Below are 18,938 nucleotides of genomic sequence, written 5' to 3'. Positions count from 1 at the left end.
TGCAAGGTTTGTATCTTTCTCTTCTTTGATATCCATAAACTTCGCAAAAACCCAGCTAAGCATGATCCTGTGCAAGTAACCTAATGGCTCAACACTAGGTTTTCCATTAACATTCTAAAGATATTTGGTTCCAGAAAAGATCACTTAAGTGCATTTTAGTGGATTCCTGCCATGGAGATGATACTGTAATGGTACAATTATGCCTCCATGAAGGATAAAGAGTATTGTTGCCTCTAGACTGCACATACAAAAAACATTACTACAATCTCTTGTTACTTCATATTTGGCGATTGCTTACTTGGGGTTTCTTGTTTCTTGTTTATTTTTTACTAAACAGACTTGGATTATCACTTGCTTTTGTCTTCAACTCCTCCTACTTAATCCTCTTGTCAAAGCCCAGAGTTCCTGCGGGAATCCAGTCACAGATGATGTGAATGACATTGCAAAATTGGTAAGTACCTTTTATTTTACATTATTCTGTATGTTAAAAAACAGTCAGTGTCTAAGGGTACTTATGTTTCTAAGCAAAGTTAGTAAATCTGTATTGGAAATAGGGGAATATTAAAAGAAAATCCATCAACACCTGTCACTTGAACAAAACCTTTTTTTGCCGTGAAAGTAGTTCCAGTGTTAATTGATGAGATTACCTTGACCAAAATAGAATAAATGTACATATGTAGTTTCCTGACTCCAAACTTCAGTAAAAATTGCCAAAAATCTTTATTTCCTCACACATTCTTTCAGAGCAGATTGTTCCCTATGAAGATGAAAGATTATTGTCTTTGTGTTACTGACTTGCATGGAGCAGACTGGCAGCAAACAGAGCTGAATTGAAGCAGAAGTCTTTACCTCGGATATATGAAAAACAAGTGCCATATATAAAAATAGTGTGATATTAGACATCATTGTAACAATCAAAGTGATAACAATTGTACAGGTTTTGCAGTCTTTGGGTGTGAGTGGGTTACACGCGTTACATGTTTCTCTGCTTGCTGTACCCAGAAGTTTAAGTCTGAAGGACTCACAGCTTCATATAAAAATTCATTTAAGGAAGTTTTAACTGTTACTTAATGTAAATTAAGTACCACTGCATTAACCTGAAAAACAGCATCTGCTTGTGAAGTCAATTGGTGTTTACCTCCACTGAAGTTAATAATTATGCTATTTAAATATTCATGCTATATAAATATTATGCAGGATATAACACCAAAGTTTCTAAGAAATAATATATTAGCAAACATATCTTCATCTGCATGTTGAATCTAGCTGAAAATTGTGGCTTCATTGTGGGAAAAAAGTTGCAACATCAGTGTTACTATTATCAAGCACTTATATTAAAACCCCTAGCATTTGCTGCCTGTGCAGTGTTCTTAACTTGTTTTCTTTGGTCCTTTTTATATACATTGGCACAAAGTGTAAATCTCTAGGGGTGCTCTATAGTCCTACTTAAATGTTTAGTGCTAAATTAGTCCCTTTAGGCAGAATTTTGAAGTACTGGCATATTTATTCCAGGTAATATTTCATTTCTTGGAAGAGTATTAAGCTTTGATGTAACCCTGTTGAAAGCATACAAGAACAACAGAATTCCTGTGAGGGCTGATGAAATTGTGTAGTGCAGGGATAGTAACAACTTTTTGTCAATTTTGTGTCCTGAGAATAAATGCTTTAACTTTCCCTTTAGTACAATTTATACTTCAAGTTCGTATAAATACAGATTTCAAAAAATGTGCAAGCAGCTTGAATAATCACACTGTCCAGGTTACACTGTTCTTTTGCTACTGCCAAGCTTGAGTAGAGTGGGGTTGGGCTGAGCTTCTTTGGACACTCCTCCATGAGGATGCTGTGTGATCATTCTCCTGACTTAGACCCATATCTTGCAGATCATCCTACAAATGCAAAACTGAGGTCAAGTTTCCAAACAAGTTCAAAGATACTTTGGGTTGAAGAAATAACAGAGAGATGCAGAAAAGACAAAGCCCCAGACACATAGATTCTCTCTGTCTTGAGTTGCATGAGTTGTTCTGAGAATGTTTTGAGGAAAGTCTGTCTTCCTATTTTGTCTATGTTAATATTTGCAGAAATAATTTCAATAAAGTCACTTGAGAATTAAAAGGATAAGGTGAAAATAAGTTTAGTACCATCAATTTAGTATAATAACTCTTTGTTTCAATTAATGTGACTAAATTGCATGTTGATCATTCTCTTTTGAAATTCTGCAACATGGCAACTATACATTAAGAACAAATTTTTAAAAATACAAAATAAGTTTTAAAGTACTTTTAAAACAAAACTTTGTTAGCTGACAGTGTGAATATGAGAAGGGAGAAGCCTACAGAGAATACTGACTGATCACACTACTTTGTAGCACGTGCAGGTTTTTTGTGCTCTATGAACTATATCCTTAGTACATATAAAAAGGACTCCAACATTATATTACTTAAAAATATGGTTCAGGAGACCCTATAACTCTTGCAAATAGAAGTAAAAATTTTGTACCATTTCTGCTTTTTGAAACACAATATACTCATTGAATTAAGGAGTAATATTCTGATGATGTGTATCTTCAAAATTCAACCCAATCCCTCAGCCACTCCTCATATGACTCACTCTCTAGACCCCTCCCCAGCTTTGTTGCCATTCTCTCTTGTTCCTCTTGAGGTGAGGGGCCCAGAACTGGACAAAGGACTTGAGCTGTGGCCTCACAAGTGCCAAGTACATGGAGACAATCACTTCCCTGGCCTGTGGTCCTGCTGGCCACAGTATTGCTGATACAGGCCAGGATACCAATGGCCTTCTTGGCCACCTGGGCACATGTTCGATCATGTTCAGCCAGCTCTCAACCAGCACCCCCAGGTCCTTTTCTTCCAGGCAACCATTGTTCCCCTAGCCTGTAGCACAGGGTAGAGTGGTGGTGACAAGTGCAGGACCTGGCACTTCGCTTTATTGAATCTCAGACAGCTGGTCCCAGTAAACTGATGAAGCCTGTCCAGCTCCCCCTGCAGAGCCTTCTTTTCTTCTACAGAGGTCAACTCTGCCACCCAACTTAATGACTGAGACTGTTCTTGGTCACCTTGTCCAGATCATCAATAAAGATAGTAAATAAACTGATACTGGCTGACCCCAATAATGAGCCCTGGGGAACACTAATCACCACCTGGTTCTGGCACCATTCACCATCAGTCTCTGGGCCCAGCCATCCAGACAGTTTTTACCCAGTGAAAGGTTTACTTGTCCAAAGCATGAGCTGCCAGCTTCTCCAGGAGTATGCTGTGGGAGATAATATCAAGGGCTTTACTGAAATCCAGGTAGACAACATCCAGAGCCTTCTCCCTTTGTCTGGAGATTCTATGGGCCTTTAAGTAAAAGTTTTATTTCTTTGCTCATCCAAAGAATCTGTGCCTGTAGAACAGAGGGTCTTTAATAAAAATCCTTCCCTTTCACACTGAGAACAAATTGTAGCCCGGAGGATTTCACAGAAGTGTTATGCATACAGTTATTGCTCATAGTTATTATGATGTTATCCACAAACTCTGTCACATTTGGATACAATGTGTAGTTGTTCCTAAATGCTTTATTTGCCGCCAGACTGTCATTTTCTTTACCCTTTTTGTCCACATTCGTGAGTATAGTCCTGTCTCTGTGTGCAATAAACTGTCTGTTCAGTGGTAGTGCACAAATCCCATCACTTAAGAATATTGGCCTCTCTTCCTCCTGTCTCATCACAAATTATCAAACATAACTAGTCTAGAGCCTAGATTCAGTTTGGCATGAATCCTTCTCAGAGGCAGAGGAGGATTCTCCTCTTTCATCTCCCCAAAATGTTAGTCTGTCCTGGGCCACTTCTCCTCACTGTAAAGTTGCATCACCATCTCTCCCCAGCCATTCAGGTCTTCAACAAAGGTGTCTGATTTGGCTCATGATGCTTCATGGACCCTTCAAAGTTCACTTTCATTGTTTTTCTTGTCAAAATAGCAGAATTTTTTTTTGTAGTTCTCTGGACAGACAAGTACATTTTTCTTCCAAAGTCTTGGTGGGTAAAAATCCAGTCTATGAAAAATCTTTTTCTAGCTTCAGCTTCTGTAATTTTGCTCTTCTGTCTGTTCACATACTGCTCTGACCCTTTATCTTCTACTTATTTCCTTCAAGCTGTTCCTTCTTTTTTCCCCACTATCAATGGCAAGCTTCTTGGGTTTATCTTCAAAGGTACTATTAACCCTACCTGTGTTGTCATAACACATGCTGAGTTTGCCCTCAGCTTCTCTTCATTATTTCCATGGTATCTGTTACACTGTTTGTGATCGTAGGAAAAATGCTCCTTGATGAACCCCATGTAGATTCCCATCCTCTTCCTATCTCCTGCTAAAATTCTTTGCATTATGAATCCATATCCGTCATTTGGCTTTTTGTCCAGCATGTTTTCCCCACCACAGACACACTTCTACTGCGGTGCACCTGCAGCTTGCTAAACAGTGCCACAATTCCCTACCTAGTCTTTGTTTATTTAGTACTGGGCTTGCTCCAAGTACTGTAAACCCTCTACATCATTTGTAGAAATCTCTTGAGCTTGACTGTGGCTATGTTCTGCTCAACTTTATTGTACTATAGGGATGTGAGAACATGCCTCAGTCAAGACCCTCAGTGAATATAGATGTTAGATGTCTACTAAGCCTAAGCTATTGGAGAATAAGTAAGGCATACTGTACAGTGCCTGAAAATGTGGGTAATTTGCCTAATCAACTTTGTTTTGAGTAATAAATTGAGGAAAGATATGTGGTGCAACTTGTTTTCAGTGGTTTTAATCTAGATTTCACTAGCACCATGCTAGACTCACACCAGAAGAAAGAACTGGAGAGAAAGAAATTCAGTAATTATAAGGTTTCTGAGCATTAATCAGTGTAAGACCAAACCAGACTGGTATCTCTTCATAAAAAATGGCTTGTATATTCTGTAAGATTAAATTTATTCACATCTAGGTAATATAATTTTGTCATATGAAGAATATATCCTAAGTAAAATGATCTTAAGAAGCAAAGAACAATTGAACAATCATTTTTGTTTTTTAATGGTAAGAAGTTTAAAAGAGCATAATTTCATACCTATAGAGAATGAAAGTATTTAGAGAGTATTCATTCTGCACTACTCATCACGTGATCTCCTGCTTCTTTTGTAATGAAGATGTCTGGAGGAAAGCACATTACTTGATGAGTAAATGTTCCATATTATGAAACTGCAATTGCAGCACCTGTCAATAAAGTCTGTCCCCATTGTTCTTTTCAGCACAGCAGGTCAGCAGAAAGCTACATCTTTGTAACTGGGCATTTGATTTTGAATAAAAATTAGGAATCAGTTGTATATATGCTTGTTAAATATGAACATCAAAACCTACATATAAATAGGTTTATATTTATAAGTTTATGTTTATATTTAGATATATGTTTATATGTTTATGTTTTTTCTTCGGTATAAATAGCTCAATTTCACTGAGCTGTGCAGTAATTACAGAATATACCTACATATTTTTGTTTTGACATTAACAAAAACTAAAATACCTCTTCTCCCATGAACTACTTCTCTAAAGCAATTTTCTTCTTTTGAATATTGGAAGGCCAAACAATAGTCAGGATTTACTGACCAGTTCCTTGCTTGAGACATGCTGTCAAATACTTTGCTTTCACATTACATCTTTGCTGTAAATATGTACTTTACACTCTCTGCCACATTTTATTTTTATTTTTAAATGGATTTAACTCTCCTGAGTGAAGGGGTTGTAAAAAATGATCCAGAGTTGTTATGCTGCAAATAATCTGCCACTATGACTGTAAAAAGTGTGAACGGAAATCGTTAGCATGTTGTCTTAAGCCAAATGATGAAGATTTTATTAACTGCTTCATTAGCAGATGAGATAGAATGGATTGCAGAGATGAAGGAGAGACAGTGGAAGCTCCTGCAGGAAAAGAAAAGCCAGGGAAGCAGTGAGAAAGAGCTAGAGAGGGACTTTTGACAAGGGCATGTAATGCTAGGACAACAGGAAATGGCTTTAAACTGAAAGAAGAAAAAATTAGATTAGATATAAGTACAAAATTCATTACTGTGAAGGTGGTGAGGCACTGGAGCAGGTTGCCCAGAGAAGTGGTGGGTGGCCCTTCCCTGGAAAAGTGTCAGGACCAAGTTGAATGGGGCTCTGAGCAACCTGGTGTAGTGGAAGATGTCCCTGTCCATGGTAGGGAGTTGGAACCAGGTGGTCTCTAAGAGCCCTTCCAACTCAAACCATTGTATTATTCTATGAAAATAACAGGAAAAGGGAAATAAATAGAGAAATTCAAGGCAGATATTATATCCAAAAGGAAAGTATTTTTTTCCCATCATATGCTTCAGAGTAAAAAAGAAAACACTGACAATGGAAAACAGTATTTTTACTTTATTAACACACTTTATCTTTTATATGTGTATAAAAAAATATATCTGTGCTTGTCTCCTTATAATTTTCATAACAATCACAATAAAAGGAATTTTCAAGAGCAGTAGCCCTCATTTCAAAGGATGTGACTACAGACAGGCCATCTCTCGTGTCTGCTGTTGCAATGAAAGAGTATTTTATGGAACCCAAATCACTTTTATATCCTTTTTTCATCTCCACATCTATGTGACCGTGAGCATTTTTTAAAAAATGTTTGGGTTATGCAATGTTAACAGTGCTGTATTAAATATTCAGACATCTCTATGTCAAAAGTAATCTTACATTCCCCAGTTTGAGATTTTGTTACAACTGAGAATACAGCACTTTCTGTTGGTTTTATATGGACTTAAATGCATAAGTCTAGATTCCCTGTTCTTCAACTCTTCTCATCCTGTTAGGATATCTGCAATCACACACAGCCACTAAATCAGAGAAAAATTTCATGACATTTTAATAGCAATTCAATGCTTTTGGTTCTATATGTTCTTTTGCAAGATTATCAGTTGACATTCTCTATAATAATCAAAACTGTTAACTTCTGTCTAAACCAAGGTAAGTTGTGCAGGCAGGTGTTTTGTGGCCCCCCAGATTTGTCACTGTACTCATGGAGTTGAGCAGAGGAACTAATAAAAAAGCCACTCCAGGTCTCAGGTGATTTCAAGGGACAGTTCTTTTCCAAACACCTTTGCTCAGGCAGGTCAAAGCCACCTTGTCATCTGCTCCTTATTGGAAGCCACAGCAGTCAGGCACCCTGCACCAAGTGGGTGTGCAGAGTCCATTCATTCATTCCAGTGCTTGGGTTTGGATCAGAATCTTAGTGGTTAGTGTTCAACAAAATTTCAAGATACATTTCAGCAGAGCAAGGGAGTACAAAATGCAGACCTAGTACAGACATATCTTTCACTCCTACATCAGGGGCTTTACCCTATTTTCTGTGTGTGAATTGGGAAGTCCAAGTTCGACGCAAACGTAACTCCCTTGCTTTGACTGAGATCCATCGTTTACCAGCACAGCATCTGACGTGTGGACTTCAGTCAACAAAACTTTAACAAGTTTTGTCTTGAGGCAGTGCATGTATTTTGTCTTTGACACCCTCCTCCCAGTGATCTTCATTTTTAGTAGTAAATTCAAAAATATCTTATCTGATTCACAGTCTGTCAAGGAGAGAAATATCTGAGGCTGAGCTGTTTGCTCCAGCTCTGATTGAGAAGGTGTAAGAGCTCTTGGGCACTTAAATTTTTTTTAACTGTGCGTGAAAAGTGCTTGAAAGGCTCTGATGCTAGGAAAGTAGATTGTATACATAATACATATCAATTTTTGTAGTGTTCATTGATATGGAACAAATTTAATCTTCCAGTGACCTTTCTTAAAGAACAGTGGTTTTGCTGGCATTGCTAAATGTGGAATCCCCCTAGAGTGAATATGGGAAACCTTGCACACAGAGTAGCATCTTCACTATCTGTGCTGCTTAAAGTGCTGCAAATCCTACCTCTCTAGGCATGCAAAGGAAGCTAGAAAAAAAATTAAATACCTATTAGTATGCCATTATTTTTTAAAGAAAGCAATAATGGGCAAAAATTTTGGATGAGGATTTAGAATAAATCTGATGCTCTAAAGAAAGAACAAATATATTGAAATATTTTTCAGTATTTATAGTATCTTGGATCAATTCCCCAAAATGCCAAGTGAATAGAAATTAATATAGAGAATTTTAGTGGTGCTTCTGCTTTGGGAATGTGTAGGTGTAAAAATAAAAGAAAAATAAAAGAAGAAACAAAACTGATTTATGCGAAGGAATTTTTAAGTATCATTTATACAGTAATTGTGTTCTAAAGCTGTAGGAGAAAGATAGATGTCATTTAGCTGAAAAACTGTAGCTTAGCCCACATAAATTAAAAAATGTTTGTAATTCACTTGTGTTTGGCTGTGTATAAGCATTGCCCTTGATCATTTCTAGAACCATAATGTTTTGAAACGAGTGGTTTAATTTTAATTGAAACAAACTTTTAATTAAGAAAGAAAACATTATGTTTTGCCAAACAAAATAGTACCTAAAAACTTCTCAGGAGGAAAAGAAATGCCTGTGCTGGTTGCTATAGCAGCAGAATCAAAAGCAGCCATAACAGAATGATCTTTAACCTGAAGTAGAAATGCTTTTGCACCAAAGGAGCTACATCTGTGCATACTGTTTTTGACCACGTGGATTTCAAACTAGGATGAGAACTATCAATTGACGTTTTCATTGATAGAAGATAGTTTTATTGTATCATTTAAGCGTCATATTATGACGCTTTTGAAAAAATATTTCAAAAGACTATGGATTTGTGGCAGCCCAGTGACTGTTAGACTGTTCATCTCCCAAGCCAGCACATTCCCCAGATGTTCAGCCATGTCTCACAGTAGTGTTGGAACCCAGCTGTGGCCGATTGTATAGGATAATTCAGCGAGAGCCCTTCTTCCACTCCTTGTCTTTGCTGCAGCACACTTCATGCTTACCTCCATCTGCAAAGCTGCAGCTTACATGTGTGGAAGCTCTCCTTTGCCCCAGGACATTGCTATGATATAATGATATTGCTCATCATTAGTAAGAAGCACAACTCTCAAGTGTTTTTCTGACCTGGTACATAACTAAGCACTAGGCAAGTATTTAGGTTCAGATGCACGTTGAAGTTGGATGTTATTTGAAGGAAAAAGGTCTAGATATTTCTGGGTCCTCTACTGTCTACTGCAGAAGTTGTCGTATAAACACTTCAAGGCATTAAAAGATGGAAGAGCAGTGGAGTTTCTGCAGTAATGAAAAAGGTCAGATCACTTCTTCTCAAGCCATTGTTGAGTTTTCTGCTTCCCATCAGATCAGATCAGATCTGGGCATATTGCAGAGCTGTGGAAAGATGGTTGGTTCACTTGTGAGTAAATAAGTGTCAATAACAATTCCATAGGAAAGTGAGTATGTAAGTAACCGTTTTTGCCTGCACCTGGTAAAGTATTGAAAATTTCTATTGAATATTTGGTAGATTTTGTTGAATGGAAATGAAGTCTTACTTTGTGTAGTAAGTAATAACATTTTTTATTATCTGTTTATTGTAGGTTGGAAATCTCCCAAATGATTATATGATAACCCTTAAATATGTCCCGAAGATGGATAGTCTGGTATGTACAACCACTTCAAGTTATTCCCAATAAAATAGCCCACTGGAACCAGTGATGGCTGTAACATTTTGTACCTAGTCTTATGTCTTAGCAAATTACAGTTAAATAATGTTTATTTCACTTTTCATATGGTTCCCAAGTATTTATTTAAAAGAAATGTAGAGAAATTCCTGCAATCCCTTAAAACTTTTTTAATTACAGGAATTCTAGTAAAGTATTTCTTCATATTAAATTTTTTAACTTTTTTTTTTGGGGAAAAGTCAAATTTTCATTGTGTTATTATTTCATCAATATTATTTCATTGTGTCAATTGAAAAATATTGCTTTCTTAAAGAAATAGGTTCTCTGTAATTGTACTTTGGAACATACTGTAGAAGTCCTTCTCGTTTCAGCCAGTGTAAATGCCATTCGAGCACAATAAATACTAAGTAGCCAGTAGCCAGCCAAGTTCAGCAAATGGTGGCGTCAGTAACTAAACAAACCAGTAGGATTTCAGACGTACTTTGTGTTATTCTTTCTATATAATCCCTATATAACTGGTAGTATTATTATAAGTGGTAGTAGGTATTTCTATATAATCCTCTATATAAGTGGTAGTTTCAAACAAGCCTTATCTATACATCTTAAAATTTTATAACATTTTTATTTAAAAATCATATATTTTAGTGCTTAATCTACTAAATATTTTTTGGTTTTCCTCAATTTAACAAAAAAAATTGAAATTATGTATTGAAAACTTGGTTGTTGCATACATTGCACTAAAAAGAAGAAAAGGAAACAAGGTGAAAGTACAAATTATGCTGAAAGGTATATTGTTTTAAGGCAAGGAAAAAAGTAAGAAAATTATGATTTTGTCAGTTAAACTGAACAATACTGTGCCTGTCTCAAGAATTAATCATTGTACACATACATCAGTAGCTAAAAATTATCTGCTAGATATAAGAAGCTGTTTTTGTGTCTGTACAGTTTTCACTGTAAAAAACCAATTTGTATGTGAGACACATATAAGAATGCATCCTACCCTACTGTTGTAGATGTTGGCATGTACTTACCACACCCTACAACGTGGCAAATCTAGCAATATTCCCTATTGGTATTGGAAAATGATGCCAGAAGCAACATTCAGTCCTGAATAATAAGAAGATTGGAGGAGGAAAAGGAGGCTGCAGGATAATGAAAGGCCCTGAGTTATGAGGTTATGAAGGGTTATGTCAGATGTAGAAATGTTTTTAAGAGTTTTGCTGGAAGTTTGAGGCTTTCACCAAAACTTAGAATACTTTGGAAAACCCAGTTTAAAGTTGGTTCTTTAGACAGGCAAACTGCAGAATAAATGCTATGGAGGTCAGGTACTAGATCCTCTATAAATAAAACTAATGGAAAATTTTCCATTTATTAGAATATCCAATATTTAGAGAAAAAGGAAGCCAGACTGGCTGTCACCATCCCCTGACTGCTGGGTTTTTTGAAATTCACTGTTATTGGTGTCTGATGTGATGATATTCACATTTGTGGAGGACAGCTGTAGCCTGAGAGCTGTTTCCCCAGCTTCCAGCCCATTCACTGTTGGGTTCGATTGAGGCTGTTCCCTACACTACACTCCTGGGGGTGCTGGCAAATGAAGAAGGCCAGGGAACCTGCTTGAGCAATGAGTCCTGGTTGTTCTCACTCTTGCCTCTCTCCATGGTTCAGGTTTGACTGGCAGTATGCAGATTCTTTTCCATTCTTTTCAGTGCTGTGTCATCTTGATGCATCATATTCAGAAATTTAGATCCAGTTTACATTTACAATAAGCAGCCAAGAAATAAATAGGAAGAAGAGAAGTTGAGCTGAGACTTCCATGTTTCCTTTCAGTCATGGTAATGGCAGGTACAGGTCTTGGCCACATGCCTTCACAGGAGAAAGTATTCAGCAGTATTCAGATCCCACTTTGCCACATTCCTCTCTGGGAATTTCAGCTTGTGTTATGCATACAACAGCAAGGCTTGCTGAATAAGTAGGCTTTGCTCTGGTTCGTGCAAGCTGGGAAACCCATGGCTTTGCCTAAAGTAAATGCCCTTGCTCAACTCTGAAGGGATTGAAATGGTGCTCTGCAATTTTTTTCAATAGATTTCAATCTTCAGTGCATGCTTTAAGTGGGAAGTGTACCCAAGGCAGCAAGTCCCAAATGTAGATGACTAAAGGTAGGAAGGCAGGGTGAACACAAAGCAGACGGGAAGCCAGTGTAGTGCATGTAACAGGAACAGACTGACCCATCCATTAAACAGAAGGGTTGTTGCATTATGCACTAGCTCAAGGCAACTGAGCGGTGTTAAAAGTAGTCTTGTATAGAGTAAACTGTGTAGTCAAACCTGAAGGTTAAAAGGCAGAGATGACAGCAAAGGGCTGAATTCAGAAGAGGAGATAACATTCAAACTTTTACACATATGTAGAAAGTCAAAGCCAAATGAGAGCTAACCGGAAGTACAAGGGAAATTACATTTGCAGTTGCCCTAGAATGTAAATCTTGATCAAAGTTTGCACAAAATATCAGAGTTGAGCCTCCATTTCTCTTTGCAAATAATGCCATATTTTTCAATTAGATCAGTTTTATCTCTTTGTTTGGTAGGTATTGACATAGCAAATGATTGCACAGCTTGACATTACTGAAAAGAGAACTTAGAGCTTTTGTGAAATACAGCTTTGTAGGTCAGAACAGTTCAGTTAGAGGAGACTCCCACACGCATACTAAACCACAGGAGCAACAAAATAGACTCCCTGCTGGAATTGCCAAATGCTCACTAGGAGAAGCAGCAAGCTTATGCTAGTCCCTGCCAGAGGAGAATGCTCACCCACAAAACCTCAAAGGAAAAGGTTTTCGAGGTTTCCAGTTCAGGAAGGCACAGTAGTTAGTTCTGTATCAGTGTTCCTACTCCAAAGCATAGGAAAGAAAATGTATTGCCTGTCTTGTGGGGGTGGTGGGATGTGGCACAACATACGCTGCTTGAACAGAATATGTTTCAACAAGCTTTCTCTGATTTATTTGCTTCTGTCTCCCCGCCTCACCTTGTTGTCCTCGAAGGAAAAAGGGGAAGCAGACTCAAGCCAAATGCTATCCATTTTACTTTCTGTTTCTTTCTTTTTTAAGTCATTGTTGAGATAATTGCAAAAGGTTGCATCACTGACTTGCCACAGGTTATCATTGTGTGAGAGAGCTGTACACAGAAGTGGAAATTCAGGTGGAGCTGAACAATGTATTTACATTTGGTTCTCTAAGCCTGGAAGCCTAGTAGTCTGATTAGTCTTCAGAAATGTGAAGTGTATTTTTTCTTGTCAGAAACATTTACACATCAAACCAGGACAACACCTGTGGATTTTTTAAGAAACTGTATGCAGGTTTATTGAAGAAACTGAATAAATGAGATTAAGCCTAGAAGTGTGTATGTACATTGCCTAACATTTGCAGTGTGTTGCAGAAGGTGGATTCAGTGGGTGCTGCCTATCCACTGGGCAGCAATTGGAAACTAGTTTAGTGATACTGAGAGTACATAGGGTTTGTTGGGCCAAGATGTTTGTATCTGGAAGGCTTTAATGAGACATTTTTAGTATTGGAAGAATAATGTCATATGTGGAATAAATTCTCACAACATTTTCCATTAAAAAATTAGCTTTTATTGAGAAGGTATTTACAGGTACAAATTGCAGTTCTGACTTATGCATTACTTGTATTTTTGCTGATCATGCCATGTTAGGGATTTTCCAGGGCTGGGTGACTTTTTTTCTCTTATTTGACTACTGTTATATATGTTATATATATATCTAAGTAAAAGAAGTTAATGACTTCCTCTAAGACAGCAAGATGAATTACCAGGTTTCAGTCATGTGAACAGCTGTACAAACTTTGTCTGCAAACTAATTGCATAGGTGTTAATGTATACAGTGACAGGCTGTGCAGAACACTTTTGTTATCAAAGACTCAGGAAGAAGAAAGGCTTTTAGATCTAGAAACTGTTCCCAGTAATGGCATTTAGCAAAAAAGCTGAAGAGAAAGAATTAACTCAGCTAACTACTTTAAAGGTTGATAAAGCATACAGAGATTTCATGCAAAATTTTTATGGAAACCCTCCTGAAAAGAAATTTAAATCAAGGATCGTTGGGGTAAACTGACTCATGTAAGGTAACAACAATAAATGAAAACTGATATTTAAAGAATTGTTAAGGCAGTAGGAATTGAAAAGAAAACAAATAGGTTAATGAAAGCATGGACTAAGATTCATAGTAACATGTTCCAATGCTCAAATGCTCAACACAATGACACTTGGCATTCATTGAGAATTTAATGAAGGGATGGCATTTAACAGACAACCATAGATATGTCAGTATCAGTGAGAATAGAAATATTACCAAAAGGACTGAAGAGAAAATTGGTCACATTAAAAAAGAAGAATTGTAATTTATACTTCTGAGATAGTTTAAATTGGAAAGAACAGTCTAATTTACTTTTGCACATTGAGATGTTTAACCAGTCTTTACAAATGCCTGATATTTAATTTCTCTTTTTCTTTTTCTCTATTTCTCTTTCTCTTTTTATCCCCTGACAGCCTAGTCACTGTTGGTTGCATTTGATGGTGCCTGAATTTTCAAGGAGTCTACATAATCTTCTTCAGAAATTCTCAGATATTCCAGATATGTCGGATGTTTTAAGCAACTATTCAATAATCAATAATCTCACAAGGATAATTAATGATCTTATGGCATGCCTTGCTTTTGATAAAAACAAGGTAATTTTTATACAGTTTCAGCTTTTGTACTAGATACTTATTTATACTTTCTGTTGCACAATATTTGGTAATAGTTTAGGAATTTCCAAGGCTTTATTAGATTTGTTTTCATTTCTATTCCTGTGCATCTGAAATCCCACTTTGTTCAGAAATGCACTGAGTGCACTGTGCTAACATCGGTTAATTTTTATCTCCTGTTTCAAAGAAAAATGGCTTAGAAGGCATTACAGTATATACAATGATGTGTATGCAGGTATTTAAAGTCAAGATAATTAATCCATTCTAATATTTTTGAAACTAGCAGAAATCTTCCTTGTGTATCCCGGTTAAATTATATATTTTGCCAGTGGTCTTAATATAAATTTAAAGATTATTTGGTTAAAGTTATTAATATACTCTTAGTATGTATCACAGTGTGTGAAGCTCTGAAAGCTTCTCCATGGTTTAATTAACTTTTTATATAAAGGCACAGCAAAGACCAGAGGATATTTGTCCATTTCCATGTGTTTCTGGATTCTGACAGCAGCTGGAAGGATTCTTGCTCAAGAGATGTCTGATTATCTGTGCAGGCAGGGAAGAGGGGAAGAAATTAATTTTATAGTCTGTTACCCAGATCTGACCAGACTATCAGTAATTAAAAATAAGTTCTGTAGTTGTAGGTTTTGTCCCACTGAATAAAACGGGTAAAATCCATCATGTCTTTCAGAGCAAGTAGTTATCTTCCATATACGGTTATTTTTATCAGCCAAGTCCTTAGTTTTTGTAATTGCAGCTTTTCAACACCAGAATGAATCAAATAAGTAAAACACTCAGGTGCCTTTAGAGCGGAATAACCTTGTAAGTTTGCCATGTATTTGCATTGCATTGCTGCGAGTATTTAGATATTCCCTACTTTTCCATTTCAAACTGAATTATCTCCAATCTTCAGTGTATATATTTTTTCTTTTCTATTTTTGTCCTGATGATTCAAAGCACTCAGCTGGGATGTGGTTGGGGAAGAGGAATTTTATTTTGTAGAATGGAAAAGTAAATATCCTGTAATTCAGTAAAACAACTAGCTATTGATTTCCTTAGAGAGTGATGATCTTAAGTCTAGTACTTTCAGCATCAAACATAAAATAACTTTGGAGCCAAAACCAGGAGGTTTTCCCTAGGACATACTTAGACCATGTTCTCTTTCTTAAAAGTACAGAGAAATCCCAGGCCAAATTTGACTTGCTAACATAAAAAAAAAAAAAAAAAAAAAGAAGAAAACCATCAATCATCACCATGGATCTCAATCATGTTGTTTAGTCTGGCATAACAAACTTGTCTATTAGACCTCAGAGTGGCTGGGCTTCCTTGTTTATCGTTGCTCTTATTTTTAGGTATGTTATCAGGGATCTCAGCCTGTTTCTGAGCAGTGGTGTACCCGAGCTATTGTATTCTGTTCCCCATTCTCTTGATGACAATACCAATGATTGTTGTGTTTGTGTGTTCAGATTAAAAGACTCATGTGAAACTTTGCAAAGTACTGTGAAACCAAGGGGTTTTTCTTAATGAGGGGAATTGTAAAAAGTCTCTTGGTTTTCAGTATAGGAAGGGAGACTGTCTTTCATTCCTTAGCAATTTTGCAACACTGTATTAATAATTCATTTCTATTTGCAAAGCTAATTTGAAATCCTCAGATCAGAAATCTTCTTTGTTTTATGAAGATTGTATACAGCTAATCTGGTTGTCTGCAGGTTAAAAATATAAATGATTTTGTATCATCTTTGGGGATTTTTATCATTTGTTGAGGTGTTGAAATGAGCATCTCCCTTGACCTTCTTTCAAGCTGAATTCTATATTTTACTGTAGGATTTTGTGAAAGAAAATGGTCACCTTTATGAAGAGGGTCACTTCATTCCTGAGGATTTTTTTAGGCACTTTAATAGTACCATTGAGGTCTACAAAGAGTCTGCAGACAGATTGGATAAGAATGACTGCATTCTGCCTTCAACAGTAGGAACACCGGAGAATGGTAAGAAGGGTCTCCTTTTGGGGAGCAGAATCTAGGCAGATATAAATGTGTGATTTTCCTTAGATTTCAGAGATGCTAAAGATCTGATACCATGCCTCCATGTCACCTTTTTACTGCAAATTAAAGTGACTACTGACACTAAAGGTTTTGTTTCTGTTCAAAGTCAACTTCTAGTGCCATCACTCCTAGATACATAATTTCTCAGTATAATCAAAATAACCTCACATTATGCTGCTCTGTTTCTATTCATCCAAAATATATCCTGAATTGTCTTTTTTACATTGTTCTTCTTATCTTCTCTTAATGCTCTATTTAGTTTTATAAGGTGGCAAAAGAGCCTAAGATTGCACAACTGAAGAAGAAGAAGTTAGGATAAGCTGTAAATTGCAGCAGCCTCAAGTCATCTTCAGTTTCATCCTACTTTTCCTGAACAGGGAAATGTTTACTTCATCTGAACATTTTAATAAGCTCAGGTCAAGCTCCTGCAGCTCTTTCTTATCCTTCCAGTAAATGGAGAGTTTGTATTACCTTTTCTTTTACTCTTCTCTAGTGACAGATATTAGACTTTTAATTAGGGCAATGTGTCCAGTTGTACAGTTACATCAGTAGTAACTAGAAGCAAATCAGTGCCATAACCTAAGAGCATGTAAGCAGTAACTGCTTTTCCAGATTAGCAATTCAGCAGCAGCTCAGCATGTAGACACTTCTGCCTCTTAGTAAAACTGCCTTTTTTGGCTTAATCCACTTTATGAACAGTCCTACAGCCAGCTTTTGAAACAGCCCTATAGCCACATCAGAGTAGTCCTGTAGCCCATCGTTTTATATAGAGGGAACTGTATTTTAAGTTTCATAATTCTGACGCATTCATTTTCTATTTAGATTCCAGAGTCGCTGTCACAAAAACATTTTTGTTTCCTCCTGTTGCTGCCAGCTCTCTTAGGAATGACAGCATTGGCAGTAGCACTAGCAGTAACAGTAAGTACAAGTGATTGAATATATGTCTCAATTTTGTTCTGGTAGCTGGTTGTGAGAGCTCAGAGGAAAAGAATGTCATTAATTGTGCAAATTAATGGGAAGTTACATGTTCCTGATGGTGTACCATGTGTTTCTCAGCTGTCATACTGAAATGCAATGAACTTATCTAATCAAAATATGGAGTTGCTATCAAGTTACAATTGTGTGACAGCAATCTACAACTTGGAGAGGGCAGGCCTCTTCGTTTTGGCTGTCATGAGGTCTCACTAGTCATATGGCCTCAGAAAATTTGGCCAGACACCTCATTTTAACTCTCAGAAAAGGAAGTTGCTCCAAGTGAGCAGAATAGCTATCCTAAATTGGATGAAGACACTCACGTGAACAAAGACAATACCTGTACATTGCATTTTGAGAGTACTGTCAGTCCCAACCAAGATTTACACCAGCCCTGAGGACAGTCCCCGTGCTTGTTTTGTGTAGTTACAGTAGGGCCACCTCCACAGTCAGCATGCTTTCGCTTGGGGTCAGTGACAAAGTCACTGCCTTTCTGGCCAGCTGTAATCTTCTCTCTGGCATACTCATGTCTGTCTTTCTTACCTGTCTTGGTCACTGTATTATATGACACCTCTCTGATAAGAGTGCAGAATGGTTGCTGTAAGAGCCTCAACATTACCTGTCATGAGGTCAGAAAGGGTATAGGCAACTGAGGTGAAAGGAAACAGTGAAATTTCAGGGACTTTTAGTGACATCATGTACAACAAGGTGAACACTGTCTGGAGCTTCCCACGTGAACAAGAGGGGATTTTCCTCAGAGGTTCCTGAAATGGTGATCAAAGTTTAACCTTGTTGTTTCCTTGTTCTCGTTTCCCAGACACATCAAGATGACAATGTGTATATCTAGCTCTCTTTACAACTTCCCCTTTTTACTTCACAAACATCTATGTTATCTGAATGTGTGATGTTGGAGTATGTGACTGGTACTCCCTGTGCTTAAGGAAACATGTGCAGAGGGGGGCAGCCTGGTGTAGTTTAGTGGGCACAATGGTAGCTTCTGATGGTGACACAGTTGCTACTAGGCCTGAGTTTTTTCTCATGCTCCTTCTCTTTGGAATGTAATCTAGTTACCCTCTGGGCTTTTAGCACCATGCATACAACCTTGCAGTTGGCTCACAGCTGCTATCAGATTTGAAGCCCTTCTTGATTGCTTTCTAATTAGGAGTAGGTCTTAAGTCATCATAGCCCAGAACCCTCAGAGCAGAAGGAATTAAAAAACCCCCTCCACTCCTGGCTGCCAGCCTGAGTCTTTGGAAAAGAGAAGACTCAATGCCATAGATTCCTTGCTAGGATATCACAGAGCTGTCTGCAAATAACCTGATGAGCCCAGGGCCAACTCTGAGGCACTAGGAAGGGGTTAAAGAATTCATACCTGTCTCTCTCTCAGGTTTGAACATGTGATAATTTTTGCTGCTATTGCTAGAGGAAAACTATTCAGCCACAGCCTGAAGCAATGAGAATGGATCAAGAAGCCAAAAGACAGACGAATTACAGAAGCAGTTCAGATGAAAGGAGTTTGACTCAGTGCAGTAACAGGAGGGGT

At 37.3% G+C, this 18,938-nt stretch overlaps 1 protein-coding gene across 2 annotated transcripts in view; it reads left to right on the top strand.

Annotated features, from left to right (window-relative positions):
- The window catches only part of KITLG (KIT ligand), a 53,791-nt gene that overhangs the window by 24,980 nt on the left and 9,873 nt on the right, over positions 1–18,938 (top strand). The window contains exons 2-6 of one of the 2 annotated variants that reach the window (XM_068190352.1): positions 338–451; positions 9,545–9,607; positions 14,185–14,364; positions 16,204–16,366; positions 17,246–17,341. In XM_068190352.1, coding sequence (XP_068046453.1) covers positions 338–451; positions 9,545–9,607; positions 14,185–14,364; positions 16,204–16,366; positions 17,246–17,341 — 616 coding nt within the window. The remainder of the gene's footprint in view (positions 1–337; positions 452–9,544; positions 9,608–14,184; positions 14,365–16,203; positions 16,367–17,245; positions 17,342–18,938) is intronic. The other variant, XM_068190353.1, reaches the window with a different exon arrangement.

Source organism: Anomalospiza imberbis, chromosome 5 (genome assembly GCF_031753505.1).
Source record: "Anomalospiza imberbis isolate Cuckoo-Finch-1a 21T00152 chromosome 5, ASM3175350v1, whole genome shotgun sequence".
NCBI classification, from domain to species: domain Eukaryota; kingdom Metazoa; phylum Chordata; class Aves; order Passeriformes; family Viduidae; genus Anomalospiza; species Anomalospiza imberbis.
This window is presented reverse-complemented; position numbering and strand designations above follow the sequence as displayed.